At 37.0% G+C, this 16,572-nt stretch overlaps 2 protein-coding genes across 2 annotated transcripts in view; one reads left to right on the top strand and one right to left on the bottom strand.

Annotated features, from left to right (window-relative positions):
* Positions 1-16,572, bottom strand: part of LOC121423942 — a 37,691-nt gene that overhangs the window by 2,830 nt on the left and 18,289 nt on the right. Inside the window, exons 2-7 of the mRNA XM_041619492.1 lie at positions 9,264-9,374; positions 6,218-6,349; positions 5,449-5,594; positions 4,873-4,927; positions 4,509-4,594; positions 64-116 (exon numbers count right to left, since the gene is read on the bottom strand). Coding sequence (XP_041475426.1) covers positions 64-116; positions 4,509-4,594; positions 4,873-4,927; positions 5,449-5,594; positions 6,218-6,349; positions 9,264-9,374 — 583 coding nt within the window. The remainder of the gene's footprint in view (positions 1-63; positions 117-4,508; positions 4,595-4,872; positions 4,928-5,448; positions 5,595-6,217; positions 6,350-9,263; positions 9,375-16,572) is intronic.
* Positions 11,741-14,106, top strand: LOC121423940 (beta-1,3-galactosyltransferase 5-like). Its single transcript, XM_041619490.1, has one exon. The coding sequence runs from the start codon at positions 12,447-12,449 to the stop codon at positions 13,629-13,631; it is 1,185 nt and encodes a 394-aa protein (XP_041475424.1). The 5' UTR covers positions 11,741-12,446; the 3' UTR covers positions 13,632-14,106.

The following is a 16,572-nucleotide window of genomic DNA, read 5'->3' as shown; positions in this document are numbered from 1 at the left end:
TCCGTAGTTTCAACATCACTTCCATCAATAATAAAAAAAGAAATTATGTGAATTGTTTCATACCTGCTTGCAGTCACTAGTACATCCGTTCGCCCATCACGGTTTGCATCCGCTACCTAAAAAGATGATAGAATATTGAATAAGCAATTGAAATCAATAAGATGAATGAATTGAATCAGCTTCCGACAGATCAAACAAAACAGCATGATTATAGCTCTTTTGATTGATACCAAATTTGCAAGGATGTAAAGAGATTTTACGATTTGGCAAATTGAACATTTGTATGTATTATCCTCATGTGTATGTAAGATTTTCACTCCAACTTTATCAAAGTACAAAAGCTATTCAACGTTTGAATACATGGACCAATTTGCACACGTTAAAAAGTTCAACAAGTATGTTAAATAGTTTCTAGAGAAAATCAAAAGAAGCTTGAGGTGTATCAGAGAATTTCTTGAAATTTAATATTTCAAACGTTTGCTTATTACACAAGTGTGGCGTTAGCATAGTTTGATAAGGGGGAGGGATGGGGGAGGCAAGATGCGTTAGATGTGACGTCATTATTTCTCAATCAAATAATCCTTGATGGAAAGAAAACTGTATGTCGCATTGTGTGTTCACAGTATGTTCGGAGTGTGTACAAAGAGTGTTAGGGTGTGTTCACAGTATGTTTAGAGTTTGTTCACAGTATGTTAACAGTTTATTTAAAGCGTGTTCAGAGACTGTTCAAAGTGTGTTCACAGTATATTTGTAGTGTTTCTACATTATGTTCATATGTGTTATCACAGTATTTCAGAGTGTGTTCAAACTGTGTTCACAGTGTATTCACACTGCTCACAATATGATCACAGTGTATTTAGAGTCTGTTCACAGTATGTTCACAGTGTATTTAGAGTGTGTTCACAATATGTTTAGAGTGTGTTCACAGTATGTTCAGAGTGTGTTCACAGAATGTTCAGAGTGTGTTCACAGAATGTTCACAGTGTGTTCACACTGACTCTAAACACTCAAAATGCTCTATGAACTCAACAGAGTAATATAATGTATTTAGAGTCTGTTCAGAGTGTGTTCACAGTATATATATTTAGAGTGTTTATACATTATGTTCATAGTGTGTTCACTCTGTTTCCACAGTGTATTCACACTGCTCACAATATGATCACAGTGTGTTCACAGTGTATTTAGAATGTGTTCACTTTATGTTTAGAGTGTGTTCACAGTATGTTCACAGTTTATTTAGAGTGCGTTCACAATGGCCCGTATTCTGAAGTCGGGTTTTACTTAAACTCAGGTTTAAAGTTGCGGTTTAAGTATGGGAAGCCAAAAGTATCAATTTTTTTATTAAGTTGTATGTTTCTTATGTTTACTGTGCTCGTTCCTGATTCATCGATGGTGAAGACAATAATCTTTTTATACTTCCTAGACAATTATGTATGATTTGAGAGCCAAATGAGCTGAAGTATGATATCTCTACTGTTAGTGATTTATGTAACAATTGGCTCTCCATACTTAAACCACAACTTTAAACCTGAGTTTAAGTTAAACCCGACTTCAGAATACGGGCCAACATGTTTAGAGTGTGTTCACAGTATGTTCAGAGTGTGTTCAAAGAATGTTCAGAGTGTGTTCACAGAGAGTTCAGTGTGTTCACACAGACTCTAAACACACCCAAAATGCTCTGTGAACTTCACAGAGTATTTAGAGTCTGTTTAGAGTCTGTTCAGAGTGTTCGCAGTGTGTTTAGTGCATAGGCGGATCCAGGGGGGGGGCCCGAGGGGCCCGGGCCCCCCCTATTGGCGGAGCAAAAAAAAAGAAAAAAAACGAAAGGAAAAGAGAGGAGAAAAGAAGGAAGGCAAGCATAAGAGGAGGAAGATGAGTGAATAAAATACGATGAGGGGAAGACTTGGAAAATAATTTTTAACAAAATCTTTCATGTTGGGATATAAAATTTTCGCTCGCGCTTCGCGCTCGCATTGCCTTTTAGGTGATATCTTGCTCAATATGGACCTTAAAATATCAAATTTTGAAGTCAATATAAACATATTTCAGCTGGGAAATTGAACTTTCATTATTTTGTTTTATTTACAAATTGATTTTTTAAAAGTGTAAAAATTTCTGTTTTATGGTCTGAATATTAACAATTTCTGCTTGCGCTGCGCGCTCGCAAAATTTGATTTGTCAGGTACCTATTATTTTCCTGTATTTCATAAAGTTCTCAAAATATCCCTATTTAGGTCAGATTTTCAAAACGTATCAGCACGCTCGCATTTTGATTAGTGAGTTATGTATATCTCAATATTAATTCTAAAACAAACTACTTAAAATCACCATTTGATGACAATTAATCATAAATTTCTGCTCGCGATTTGCGCTCGCATTGATAGATATTAAACTCATGCATCCTATGCATAATTACAAAAGTGCTTTAAATGTCCAGTTTTCAGGCCATAATATTAATAGATTTCGCGCTCTCATGCTTAGGAAGAGAAATAGGAAGATATTCATCATTTTCTTATGACATAATGTCCTTATAGAATATCCCGGTCCTATGTCAAAACTCAAAGTAACAATGATGAAAAATATCAGCTCTGTTCACCTCACAGTTTTTCCACAAAGTGCTTGCAATACAGAGCTTAAAGTGACCCCTTTTTAGATCGGAATATCATGTATTTTTGCGCTCGCTTTATTGATTTTCATGATAAAAAAAGGTATTAAATAACCCAAATTCTAGGTCGAAATCTGAAACACACATTTATTCAAATACGCAGCTTCTTCTCCATTTAAATAATTATCCAGTTTTAGATCACAATATAAAAAATTGTCTGCTCGCGCTTTGTGCTCGCGTAATTTCCTTCAGCAAAGGAATTCATCCACATTGTGCTGCACTCGACCCAGGTGAGGTAAATGGGTACCGGCAGGAAGTAATTCCTCAAAAAGCTGTGTGCACCGAGAAGGTAGCCTAGCTTAGCCGGGTAATAATAGCAGGGCCCGCTGGAACAGTTTTCGGAACTGAAGTGGCTACCCTGGGTAAATATACCTTTATTATTATTATTATTATTATTATTAATGTATGAAAATTTCCAATAACTTAACCTTTTCATGATTTACAAAACACGAATAGAGTGTCCAGAATTTTTCCGCTCGCGCTTTGCTCTCGCATCAGTAATAAAGTTAGTAAGTTTTTGTCTTATCCTTTCCACGATTACAAAAAGTGATTAAAATTTCCATTATTCCAGGTAGAAATGTCAAAAATTTTCAGCTCGCGCTTCGCGCTCGCAATGTTTGAATGTTGAAATATGTAACGTCTTCATGGCTAAGTTCAAGCAGTCCATAACAGGTACGTTTTCGATCAGCTCAAAACGTATATAAAAATTTTCCGCTCGCGCTCTGCGCTCGCATTATTAATGTAAGGAAGATCCCTACTTCCTCACCCTTTTCATGATTTACATAACATAAATATAGAGTGTCTCGTTCAGTAGGTCTAAATCTCGATTTTTTTGCTCACGCTTCCCGCTCGCACCAATCGTTTAGTTATATACCTATTCTGTTAAGTTACAAAAAGTGCTTAGAATTTCCATTCCTTAGGTAAAAATGTCAAAAAATTTCAGCTCGCGCTTTGCGCTTGCATTATTTGATTTTTTTAAATATGTTACGTCTTCATGGCTAACTGCAAGCAAGTCCATAACAGTACCTTTTTCCATCAGTTCATTTCTGCTCGCGCTTCACGTTCGTAATAAGTATTTACTTGCATACACATCTTTTTTCAGGATAACAAACATTGCCCAGAATGTTCAAAACATTAGGAAAAAGTACATAAGATTTCCCCCAAAAAAATAGCTCGCGCTTCGCGCTCGCCTTATATAAATAAGGATTATGGTATTATATATGTTTATTTATAAGAATAAAGCTAAGAAGTGACTAATAGGACTACCCTTTTAAAGACTGTTTCCAGAAGAAGAAGAAGAAACCAAAAATCCCGGCAAATATCATATTCGCGTGGCCAATCGGAGAAAATATGGCTGAAAAAAAATCCGGGCCCCCCCTATTGGCGAAGGCTGGATCCGCCCCTGGTTTAGTGTGTTCACAGTTTATTAAGAGTTTGTTCAGAGTGGTTTGACAGAGCATGTGTGTTTAGAGTGTGGACATAGATCGAGTTCACAGATGTGATTCACACTCTACAGTAGCATTAGGCCTTGAAAATGTCCCATTTTATTGAGATGATGATTCCACACCGTTTGATAGACTGCGACGCTGTGGTATTCCCAACAAGGATAGCGGTGTTTTTTATTTTTATTTTTTTAATTCCTACTTAAAAATTCATGAGGACGGCCGCCCTTTTCAGTTGACGCCACCCCTGTATTCACAGAGGATTCACACCTTAAAAGATCTTGCCGATAATCTTAAATTAGTTTTATTATGATTAACTATCTGCTTTGATCTTGGGGTTTGAATGAACTTCAAGAACACAAATGGCCGCTACTGGTGGCAGCGGCAGGTCACAGGCTTACGTATGCATCAAAGTAGGATTCTCCAACAACGGCATCGATAATTCGAGAGTAGATCCGATCAGGCTTTGACCAATCAGTGGCAGGACCTATAAGGTTAAAAAGGAATATTTGATTTGATTTGTTTTTATTCAATTTAAAGTGTAAACAATGATTTCAATTTATTCACCTCACAATCTTCACATCATTCGGAAAATCTAGAATAAATCGATCACTAACTAATAATTCAACCAATCATGTTTTCAATCAATCAACCATTCAATAAGGAAAATATCAAACAAAATGATCAATCGACAAATTTGATAAGCGTTTGCTAAGATATTTACTGGTCTTCAATAACTAAAAAACGTAAATCTATCATTTTTACCTTCAATCCAATGCACAAACAATGTCTGTAAGAAATACCCAGGAGATATAATAGCCTAGAGGGAAAAAAGAAAACAAGAAAAAAATATTATGTTGATTTTTTTTCTACGAGCACATATTACATTGTGAAAATTTTCATTATGCATTAAATATAAACATGTATAGCGCCGTAATTTAGGGGGTTATATTGCCGTAATAGGGCATAATAACGCCGTATTTTACTTAGGGCATTATAACGCCGTAATAGGGCGATGTTAAAGCCGTACTAAATGTAGGACGTTACAACGCCGTAATCTAGAAAAAAAAATAGTGGCGGAAATTAGCTACCGTAATTTCCTGATATGAGGACAAATCAAACTGATTATATTTAGTACAGAGGAAAGTTTTAGAAAAGATGTAGGTGTTTAGGATGGAAGAGAAGAATGATATATTTAAAGAAAAAGATAACGAAAATCAAAGATAGGTAAATATTATGACTGCGTTTGTGATTATAATGCCAATAAAACACATACTTTAAATTATGTGACAATGAAGAAATATATAGAATTTTTGTCAGTAATATTGGGTAGAGAATTACCTCAAATGTGCCGTCTGGTGTCGTGAGATTGACCAGTGTGAAGAATGCATCCGGCCCGTCGTACATGTAGTTGATGTTCCATGGTTCACCATTGAACGGATCTTCAGGATGTTCCAACCAAACCATCTCAGCCTTCTCTAAACCATCTTCATGAATAACGATAATTGTACATTTATATTGTGCAATCACTACACTGTAAAAAAAGAAATGTTAACATTTGAAAGGTTGGAGGAGTGACACCATTTTCTAAATGTTGCATTTAGCACTTTAAATGGTTCTAACCAACACTTAAAATGTTGGATTCAGCTTTATACAAGGTTGGATGTAACATTTGGAAAAGGTTGTCACTCCTCCAAACTTTCAAATGTTAATAGTGTCCAACCAACATCCGGCATTTCTTTGGGGCATTTTTATTTATCCAGTGTGATGAAAACTTTGCCCATTCTAAAGTAATTGCTGCTTATTTTTTAACCTTAACTGGACAATAAGCTTCCCGCATTGGGGAAATTACTGCCCAGAAATATTCCACGTTAAAATTTGTTTAAACGTTTTAAGGGTTTGTCCATCTGAGATTATTCTACCGAAAATAATTTTGAAAAATCTAATAACGATGACCGAAATCTTACTTGAGAGCTAGTTGTCATGTACAACACTGGGTGGCATAAAAATCGGAACTTAACCATCAACATTTTATTTTTTAGGCCTCTAATTTGGAAAGGACAATTCAATCAAAATGAAATCTAAATCAACTATCAAGAACAAGGCTTACTTGTGAAATCGAAACGCAGTCTGGACGTGAGTGCGTCTTTACGACCGTCACCGTTGACATCGTGCCAGCGAACACGGTGGTAGGACCATACTCCCATGTTGCATTTCGACGTTGTGATATCATACGACTTGCCTGCGATATTGGAGTGAGAGAAAGTGAGAGAAAGGACGAGATAGAGGGAGATGTGGAAAGAGGGAGGGAGTAAAGAGTAGAGGAAGGAAGGTGAAGGGGATTGGAAAGGGGTAGATCGAGACACATACAGACAGAAAATAAAAGAAGACAGAGAGAAAGATATACTAAAATGACGTTGATCAAACTTTGGACAAAACATTATCAGAACAGGGAATTTAGTGTTTTTTTTATTAAAAGTGAATTAAACAGTTTCTTTTTTAATCAAAGTTCTGCTGAATCTTAAATCAATGATTAAAGTCCATCCACTAGAGTATGATTGTGAATCCGGTGAATCCTCTGGAGTAATGACTAAAAAAAAATCCTTCGCGCTCTTAATTATAAGATGTACATTTTATGCGAAGCACACTTGATGTGTTTAATTTCTCATCGATGAACGGGGGTGGGGGAGGTGTTCCAATGATGACTCAGCCAATGTGTCTACAAATAAATCGAACAAAGGGTTAAGAAAATGTGTGAAAAAAGTGATATCATTGAACATCCTTCACATTAGTTTTATGTAAGTTCTGTGTTTATTGTGCATTGCCTTTCGCCGTTAAATGTAATCAGCATCGACGCTAAAGTTTGTATTCGGGGGGGGGGGATACCATTGATATTTTCCGAATATAAATTTTGAATAAAACCCCCATAATGACACAATTTCATTTAGCACACTGTTCGTTTCGCACGCAGACACATGCACCCACATACACCAACCCTCCCTATCTCACTACAAAGCATAGCTACAAAATCATGCTCGCGCGCACCGTCAACGGTCAACACCCACACACCTACACCCTCCCTTACTCACACAAATGATAACCAAACACTGCAAATATACCCTAACACACCCACCTCCACCCATCACCGGGGAATCCAACACACACCCACACTCTCTCAAAAGCAACACACACCCCGACACCTCACACAAACCAAACAAGCCATCTACAAACTGTCACATGGAATGGGTCAGATGCATAAATAGTAGCAATTGCTTCAAGCACAAGCAATAGCCAGAACCAAGCAAAAGACCATGCTTCAACAATTGCTTTATTTCATATGCAAATACCCTTTGCTCGTGCTTAAACCCTTTTCTTGCCTTCAGAAAGCATATGATGGCGTTTTGAACAATGATAGCGACGTCACGCTGCAGTGTGACGTCGCCATTGTTCGCTATTGTTCAGCAAAAGCCTAGCAAAAAGCAATTGCTACTTTTTATGCATCACTAATCACTTTGAAATAGATTAATGCGTTTCCCTTTTTTTAATTCTTAATATAAACGTCTTTAGGGAATAATAAAAGAAGCAAAGGCTAATCTGTATCAAAATGTGTTCTTTGAACTCTGAGAAATGTACATCGGAAAGTCTCTTGATTCATTCATTCATTTCGGTTTATTGTATACAAAATACTTCCTTGTTAAAACAGTCGAGAGACTGATACAAATAAAGATTACAATGTAAATATAAATTTCATTGATACATAGTCAAAGTTATTTTAAATTTAAATTAAATTTCAATTTCATGCAGTTAATTAATTACTGAGTAAAAATTCACTTACGACTCTATTTTCAGACCTTGATACGTTGTCCTGAAAGTCTTTGGGATTTACACAGTATGAGTTTTGTCAGAAGTGTATCAATCAGATATGATTATTTACGTTAGGGACCGACCTTTAACGTCACCATCCGAAAGACGTGACCAGGGCTCGAACCTCGAACCTCTGCATCAATTTGTAACTTCCCCACATAGCTTGGATTACAGGCGCACGCCACAACGCCCAGTAAAAATGCTGTCCAAAATTTAAATACAAAGCTATATGTTTTACAGGTAGTTTAACAATTAAGACACGTGTCTAAAGTTGTTAACAACAATGATTACTTTATTGCAGATTGAATATAATCAGAATTTAAACACTGTTGTTTAAGATTTAAAAAAAAACTTGTCTAAACTCTTACACAACTTTTGTAAAGTTCAGGCCGGTTGTATACAAAATTTAAACAGCATTTTACTGTGTATCTTGCAGTGTTGTAGTCAAGTTCCAAACCCTTAAGGCCAAGACCAAGGTCAAGGCAGGAAATCCTCAAGGACAAGTCTCATGGAGTCTTAAGGCCAAGGCCGAGCATCGAGGCACTGGGTCAGGCAATTACTGGTAAGCAATTACTAGCCAAGCAAACAATCATGTCTCAGCAAATGCTTTATGTCATGTGCATACATAGAGATATATAACTAATATGTATGCATAACACTCTGCTAGTGCTTGAACCCTTGTCTTCAGAAAGCAATTGCTATCGTTTGAAAAATAGCGACGCCATGCACGCTGGTGCGAACTGATTCACAGAAAAGACAGGATTCAAAAAGAAAGGTGTGGCAGTGCAAATTACCGCTTCTTTCACATGACATCTTTTTCTAAGACGTGGTGTCAAATAAATTTGTTTCTTGAAAAAAATTATCATATATACTGTATATTTGGCATTTGGTTTGCACTTACTAGGAAGAAAACACGTGCACGCTTTAGGCTACTGTACACCTTATGGGTCTCTCTCTCAGGTGCATAAACCGAAAAACTGCGAACGCCCTGATCAGACAAGCAAACGCTCAAGCTGCTCTGACAGGGATTGTGCTAACGCACAAGCATGACAAGCAAAATTATCGCTTTATTTATACTCTCTTTAGCATTAGCTTAATCGTCAAGGAAATGCTAGCGGTCAGCTAGCAATTGCTTGAACTTACTAGCAAAAGCATTTGCTTGCTCATTTTTATTCATACGGAATCAAGCAAAAGCCAAGCAAAATCAATTGCTACTTTTATGCATCTGACCCATTATAACACTGGTATGTAGATGGAATTGCCCAAGTCACACAATTGCGCAATGAACTTACCGACTCCTTCGCCTTTCGAGTCATCCATAAGAACGATGTTCCCACGTCTTTTAGATGGGAGAATAAACCCAGTTGCGGACCAGCGAATTCCATCTTTCCCAAATACATCCTCTGCAGAAAAGGAAAACAGCAATAGTTTAAAATATTTTATCCGAATATCTATTTAATAATTATGTGTTCAGTATGTTTCCTATTACTTTGAAATTTTCCTTTTCATCCACGAAGAAAAATCTGAATGGATCATGTTCATGAAAACAATAATTGAAAATGGGGGAAGGGCAAAGGTTTTTTGCATGTAGCTTCCGATTAAAGTAACACATTTTTGTAGATAAATGACACCCAGAATTTGCTTAATTAGCAAATAAGCTTAAATACTGTGATTATAGACACAAAAAGGAATAATCATGACGACAGTATACTCTTAAAATCAAAAGTTTACCCAATATTGGTTAAAAGGGGAACATGCATGTTTTTTGGGTAAAAAAGATACCTAAATGGAAAATTTGATATTACGAGGTCTTGATTTGTACGAGAACTTTTTTCAGCCCTGAATTTCCGATGTCGAAATGTTCATCCGCTCAGATCAATTAACAGTCGAGGCCGCCGTGGATGCCGCGCATGGACTGCAATATCAGATCTATTGTTTGTCCATCCCAATTTAACTAGTGCAATCTCTGTGACCCTAATGGACTCAATATTTGTTTATCAGTGTGCAATGTGATGATATTTGATGCCCATCAAACTAACAGCCTACTGATTAAATGTGTTCTATTGCTGTCAAGTAGGATTGTCGTAACTAACGCCGATATGATGTACTTTGTGTCAAAAGTGTCGATATCTATAATAATAATAAGAAGACTTATATCGCGCCAAATCCATTCTGTAGAGTGCTCAAGGCGCTTTTAAGGAAATTATAATAAAAGAAATTAAGAAGAATTGAAGAGAAATGTTTTAAGGTAATGTTTTAAAGTTTCAAAGGTCAAGCACTGTTTGATGTTTTAAGGGAGGCTATTCCATAACTTAGAGGATGAGTAAACAAATGATCTTTGCCCCCAGGTTTTTGGAAACTTTGGGGGTAACGCCATTTACCAAAATGTGAATTGTAGGGGAGGGGCAATTAGACATGAAAAGTTTCAGTTCATTTTATTTCATGTTTCACGCGAACGAAAACAGTTCTATGCATAAGGGGGCATTTAATATAACAGAGATGCCATCATTCAATATCTGTAAAGATAATAGGAAGGCAATTAATGAAAGGTGAACAGAGCAAAATTATTAGAGTAAGAATCAGTAGACAAAATTGAATAAGCCTATTTAGAAATTAGGTCATGTTGAATTATTAGGAATTCTTTTAATTAAAACAAATCATGTCCTTAAAACATTAAAAACATCTGTCTACCCCTTATGCTGTACCCCTCTCTCACTAATGTGATCTCTTCACTGTACTTGAGATTCCTAAAGCGTTCCGTGGATGGATTTGTCAGACATTATTTTCGTTCAACAAAGTCTGTTTTATAAGACAGTTACCATAGGAACAGTGGTTCTTAGCCGAAACGAACAAAAATGTTGATGAAACGATCCGATGGAGTGAACGGCAGACATTAATTTTGCGGAGAAAAAGAAAGGATGGAGATATTAAATGCAGTGGAGAGTTTCATGAAAGGACTTGTCAGACGTTCAATTCTACAATTCCAGTATTATCCGATGACTATCATCTAAAACCGTCACCTCGGGTTGCCAATAGAAACCAATAATAACAATAAGTTTTTTTTACCCAGGGTAGTCACTTCAGTTATGAAACTGCTCTACCATTGGGGCCTGCATAATATCTCAGTGATCGATAAGATAAGTTGATGTTGACTGCTGTCGAGCAATTCGTATTATGATGTTTTTTAGGAAAAAGAAAACCCCCGAAGAAACAGCATTTAAAAGGTTGAAAATTGTATATTAACAAGTAATATCAGACAAACCACTGTAAATTTTATCTAATGAAGAGGTATACGGGTTTTTTGCAGATTTAAAGTTTTGCATTATAATTCTATGCGTGTCTTCATTATCGAGCAGATAACGTCATCTCTACCTATTCTGTATTTTAGTGTTAAATCAAAATGAATTAAGATTCAGTACGAATAGTGTCTTCCGAAAATTCTCTAATCGATTTTTCATCTTTGTTGCTACAAAATGACTCATCAAAGATTCTTTTTTTTAAATCGAGTGCCTCAACACCAAAACAAAATATATAATAGCGAAGAGATTTGGCTGCGATGTCTGAGGTTTTCAAAAGATCATTTCCTCATGTGCATACGACATCAGGGTTTTGTAGACACGTGAGAAATGAATCTATGCAGACAATGGAGCGTGATTGAGGCAATATGGAACAAAGACACTAAGCTTATTCTCTTGTCTCGCTCGCTGGACAGTAACCATCGCCAAACCATCGACGTTACGTAATCATTCTCCAAGGATGAGTTTTAAGTACCCATTTACTGTCTTCTTTCTTCAGGGGTGGAATCACCGAAGCGATCACCTTCATCGCCATCGATTGTGTTGATGGCCAGCAAAGCTGGAACGCAGTGATTTTGTGATGAGATTTTAGTTTTTAATTAAATCAAAACCATGCATGCAGCTCCTTCGTTTAAGCACAAGAGATGGAATCTCCATAGGAAGTTAGCTGATTCGCTTATGGTTAAAATGGTGTTAACGTGGAAACAGTGGTGGCCAAAGAACGCCTGAGCTGAGCTTTCATGTTGAAGTAGCGGTCAAATTGATCCCACGATCGAATCCGATGACAAGTATATTAACTCTACAAATAGGACCGTATATACAACAAAAACTAATAGCATAGAATGTGTCTCTTGTAAATGTCAGCTTACAAGGAGTTACCATCGATCAAATTTTATGTTTGAAGAAAGGTGAAAAACAAGTGATTTTTGTGTTGATTATCATTGAACAGTTGTCGTCGATTGGCACCGGATTGGACGAAAAGCATTCATGAATATTAATGGATAACACAGTTTTCACAGCTGGTTTCGAAGATCTGCAACGGACATTGCCTCGGGCATTGCCTCTCTGATGGTGTTCAAGGAAGCTTTTACACAGAAACTCCATTTTACTTTCTCAGTGTACTTACTTTAATGAGAAAGAGATAGGTGTTGCTGGAAGGAGAGCATTTGGATACCAAAAATGGCGATACGCCTAGGAATAAAACGCCGAGTTGTTGGACTGATGGCGGTAACGATCCCTTCATTAATCACCGTGTTTCTTGCCTTCCAAAGACACTATTCGGTTTTCAGTCGGACTGGAAGAGATCGACAACAAATCGACCATCGAGCCATCACTGACCATCCCTTACACAATTGCTCATGCTATATGAACTACATCAGGAGCCATGGTGGAAGTATCGGAGGACCAGAGTTAAAAGTTGACGATAAAAGTAGTGTCAAGACAATCTCAACGCAGTTTTCACCGAGTAGGCCTAGTAATGAAAATATTGCATCTCCAACGGTTGAGTCCCCTAAAACTTATTTGCAAGAACCGATAGATAAACATCTTTTTAATTACATCCATAATCCAGAGAGAACTTGTTTTCACGAGAATGGCACTGAAATGGATGTCTTTCTTGTATTCTTTGTCTTATCAGCACCAAACAATTTCGAGCAACGTGATGCCATCCGGAGGTCCTACGGTATGAGAGATACATGGCCAAGCACTGGCGGTGGGCAAGTCGTGACGGTATTTTTGCTGGCTTCCACCAGCAAACCAGAGCTGCAGGAAAAGATCGACACCGAGTCCACTAACAATGGAGACATCGTACAAGAAACCTTTGTTGATTCGTACCTGAACCTGACGCGTAAGACATTCATGGGACTGAAATGGGTCAAGAACCACTGTAGACACGCAAAGTTCGTCATGAAGATTGATGATGACACTTCAGTCATCCAACCACGCCTTCTCACAATCCTACGCAATGCAAACCACACTAATTATACATTGGGGCACGTCTTCAAGGAACCAATTGTGATGCGTAACAAAAAGAATAAATTCTACTTGTCCAAGGAATACTATCCCGATGATCACTTCCCTCCCTACCCCGTTGGCCATGGGTATGTCATGACGACAGACGTGGTCGAAGCCGCTTTCAACGTCGCTGTCACTATTCCCATGTTCCCTTGGGAGGATGTCTTCTTCGGTACATGTCTTCAAAAGCTCAATATACAGCTGAATCACGATACAGATTTCTTCTTCTGGGGAAAATACACTGCACTTCTGACTGGCAATGTGAAAACGATATCAAACAAACACGTTATAGCAACAGATATCCCTCCAAAGGACATGGTTCGTTTCTACCAAAGATTCGTGATGACGTGATGAAAAAGAAAATGAAGGCATAAGACCCTGTGTAGAGATTTAATTCAGTTTGTGAATTCGTTGCAGTGTCTAAAACCCGATGTTTCTCATTCGAACAGAGATGTTCCAAGTGTGGATACGAGCATTTCACGTAACTTATGCCATATTACTTGTTGTAACAACAACCACATTACTTACTTTGGTTTACTTTGGTGTTGAGGCTTGAAGCTTCTGTTAATGTGCCCCTCGTTACTTGGTTAGATGGGGATTGTAAGGGTTGTACTTATAAGTGGATATAATCTCCAGTGTTTCTCAAATTGATTCTTAAAGCTGTTCACACTCCGGACAGAGATTGACATTTGTCTCTTCCTGGACCTACATGCAGGTTTTCTCACTTTGCAATTATGCCCTCTAGTCCGGGGGGTGTTTCATCAATATTTTCGTCCGACAAGTTGTCAGATCTGACAACTTTCCTGGATTCTGATTGGTTGAGAAGCACTGTTACTATAGTAACTGTCGGATAAAACATGACTTGTCGGATAAAACGTCTGACAAGTCCTTTCATGAAACGCTACCCGGGAATCTACGTTCATATCAAACAAGACATCGCTCCTTAAGTCCTCAAAGTCATGGAAGATTTTGAACATTTGAATCTGATCTGATATTGCCAGGAATCTTCAAATATTTTATCTGCAAGGGATGTTTTGAGAAATTTAAACCCATGTATTTGTTATGAAATAAAGGAATTAATATTCATGGATAAGATGTACGGGGCGGCTACCTCCAAATAATTTTTGTGTTAGGAAAAGGCGGAGTATATCTTTCTAGTAAACGAAAACGCGAAAAATAAGTTTCAACATTGTAAGACAAGAATTACACATAGCAATTTGAGCGTATATACAGTAACTGTGCTCAAAAGTTGGTAAACCCCACCACAAAATGCACTCCTTCATGCTGAGTGTTGGATGAAGTCATGTAGAAAACAACACTACTATGTTCGGCGAGCCCAGAGAAACAAACTAATTAAAGTGGTATTTTATCACCTGACTTCACAATTAAATATCTAACACATGTCAGAACTTGAGAACACTTTAAATAATGTTCATTTTTTTTGTGGGGTTCACTAACTTTTGAGCACCACTGTATAATATATACATATGTATATGTATATATATATATATATATATATATATATATATATATAAAGCAAGAGCGATCCTCAATTAGAAGAAATATCAAAGGTTGCTTCTAATTTATTGATTATAAAAATATGAAATAGTTATATGGTACAGTATAATGTTTTATTAAGTGAAGAATAAATTATACATGGTATAAAATGCTATGCAAATATCAGTTTCTTGCTAAACTTTGGGGGCTAAAGTGTGCATACGTTGCAATATTTTGTTAAAATGGTCCCCAAATCCCCAAATCGATATACTTGAATTATTAATTTTGTAACAGTTCTGGATAATGTAAAAATCTGACCAGGCCTATGCTCATGGAAATTCAATGGAAATTATGATGTAAAATTCAATGACTGACAAAAATACCACTTTTATAACTGCTGTTGTGGTTTTACTTTTTTGTGACGGAGATAGCCACGAAACTACGATATTCATTTTGATAGAGGCGCAAGAACAACTTATACGATGTGAGAAAGGGTTTCTTTTCAAACGACCTTCATTTGATTTTAAAATGTCGATCATTAATGATTCCTGGAAGTAGATTGGATTTTGATCTTGGCCACTGACATTCAGTAGGATACCCAATGTGGCTTATACCCTCTCCTTACTACAGGCGGAAAACCAAGGGTTTCTTCATTTTTTTTGGCCAGTAGTCTATCTGATAATTGAAGGGAGAAGGGTGGGGGCCAGGGGGGGGGGGGCTCTTCAATATCCACTGTATCCCCTCTTGCCCCGCAATTGACAGACTGTTATGTCGTAAATATGAACAAAAGTGCTCATAAACGATAAAGTCATTTGATGTCTGAAAGCTTGATAAAATATTAATGGAGTCACATCAGTATACCGTCCGATTCATCAATCGGTGGAACAAAAGACCCTACTCCGTATACCACCTGACTTTATCTCCTAGGTTTGATGGCCTTTTCCTGTTCCATTGGATACAGATATTTAATGTATGGAACTAGAATTGTAATGCGATGGTCAGTGTGGTTTACTATAAGATGGGATAATAAATGCCCTTAAAGGTTATGATAAACCTGTTTGTTTGTATCAATATATGTGTTTCATAGTAACGTTTCTTGACGTGTAGACCCTTTTAATCTCCCCTTTTCTCTTTCTTTCTCTGTCCCCTCTCTGTCCCTTTTTCTCTCTCTTTGTACCTTTCTATCCCTCTCCCTTCCTGTGTTGATATTTTTAAAGACATTTTCCTATCTTCTCTATGTTCATGAAGCATAAATATTTTAGATTTATTTTTGCGTGTGTATGTAAAAAAATAATGCTGTGTTATAGAGTGTGAATTCCTATTTGTCGCATACTGATGCAAAAATGAATGATGAATGAATAAATAAATAAACAAATATATACATGTATATATACATGTATATAGTGAAAGGAATGAAAATGAGAGAATAAGTAATAGATGCGTAGCTTCACTCAAGGTCCCTCAGAGCTGTCATCTATTCTCGGTCTCGCCTCACGGCTGGCCCGCGCTCTAGTGGTTAAGGTGTTCAGAAACAGGGACCCTGGGTTCGAATTATAATTGAGATGTTTAAGAATATAATCAGGACTGAAAGTTATTGTGGAACCCCAACGGGGCATGTTATTGAATTAATTCCAAAGTTGTTTTAAAAAATACTAAAAAATAATAAGATGCATTGACTAATGTGAGGAATATTTCGTCGAGGAAGCTTGTCGATTGAAGTGTTAACTTTAAAACTCCAAAGAATACCAGAAACAAAAAAAAAACAGGAGCAAAACCAAAGAAATACGAAAACGGG

This window comes from Lytechinus variegatus, chromosome 11 (genome assembly GCF_018143015.1).
Source record: "Lytechinus variegatus isolate NC3 chromosome 11, Lvar_3.0, whole genome shotgun sequence".
Taxonomy (NCBI): Eukaryota; Metazoa; Echinodermata; class Echinoidea; order Temnopleuroida; family Toxopneustidae; genus Lytechinus; species Lytechinus variegatus.
Note: the sequence above shows the minus strand (reverse complement) of the source record. Positions and strands in the feature narration are given on the sequence as shown.

Bases quoted from the DNA above. Each gene is read 5' to 3' on its own strand.
- LOC121423940 (XM_041619490.1), top strand. From the start codon at position 12,447: ATGGCGATACGCCTAGGAATAAAACGCCGAGTTGTTGGACTGATGGCG.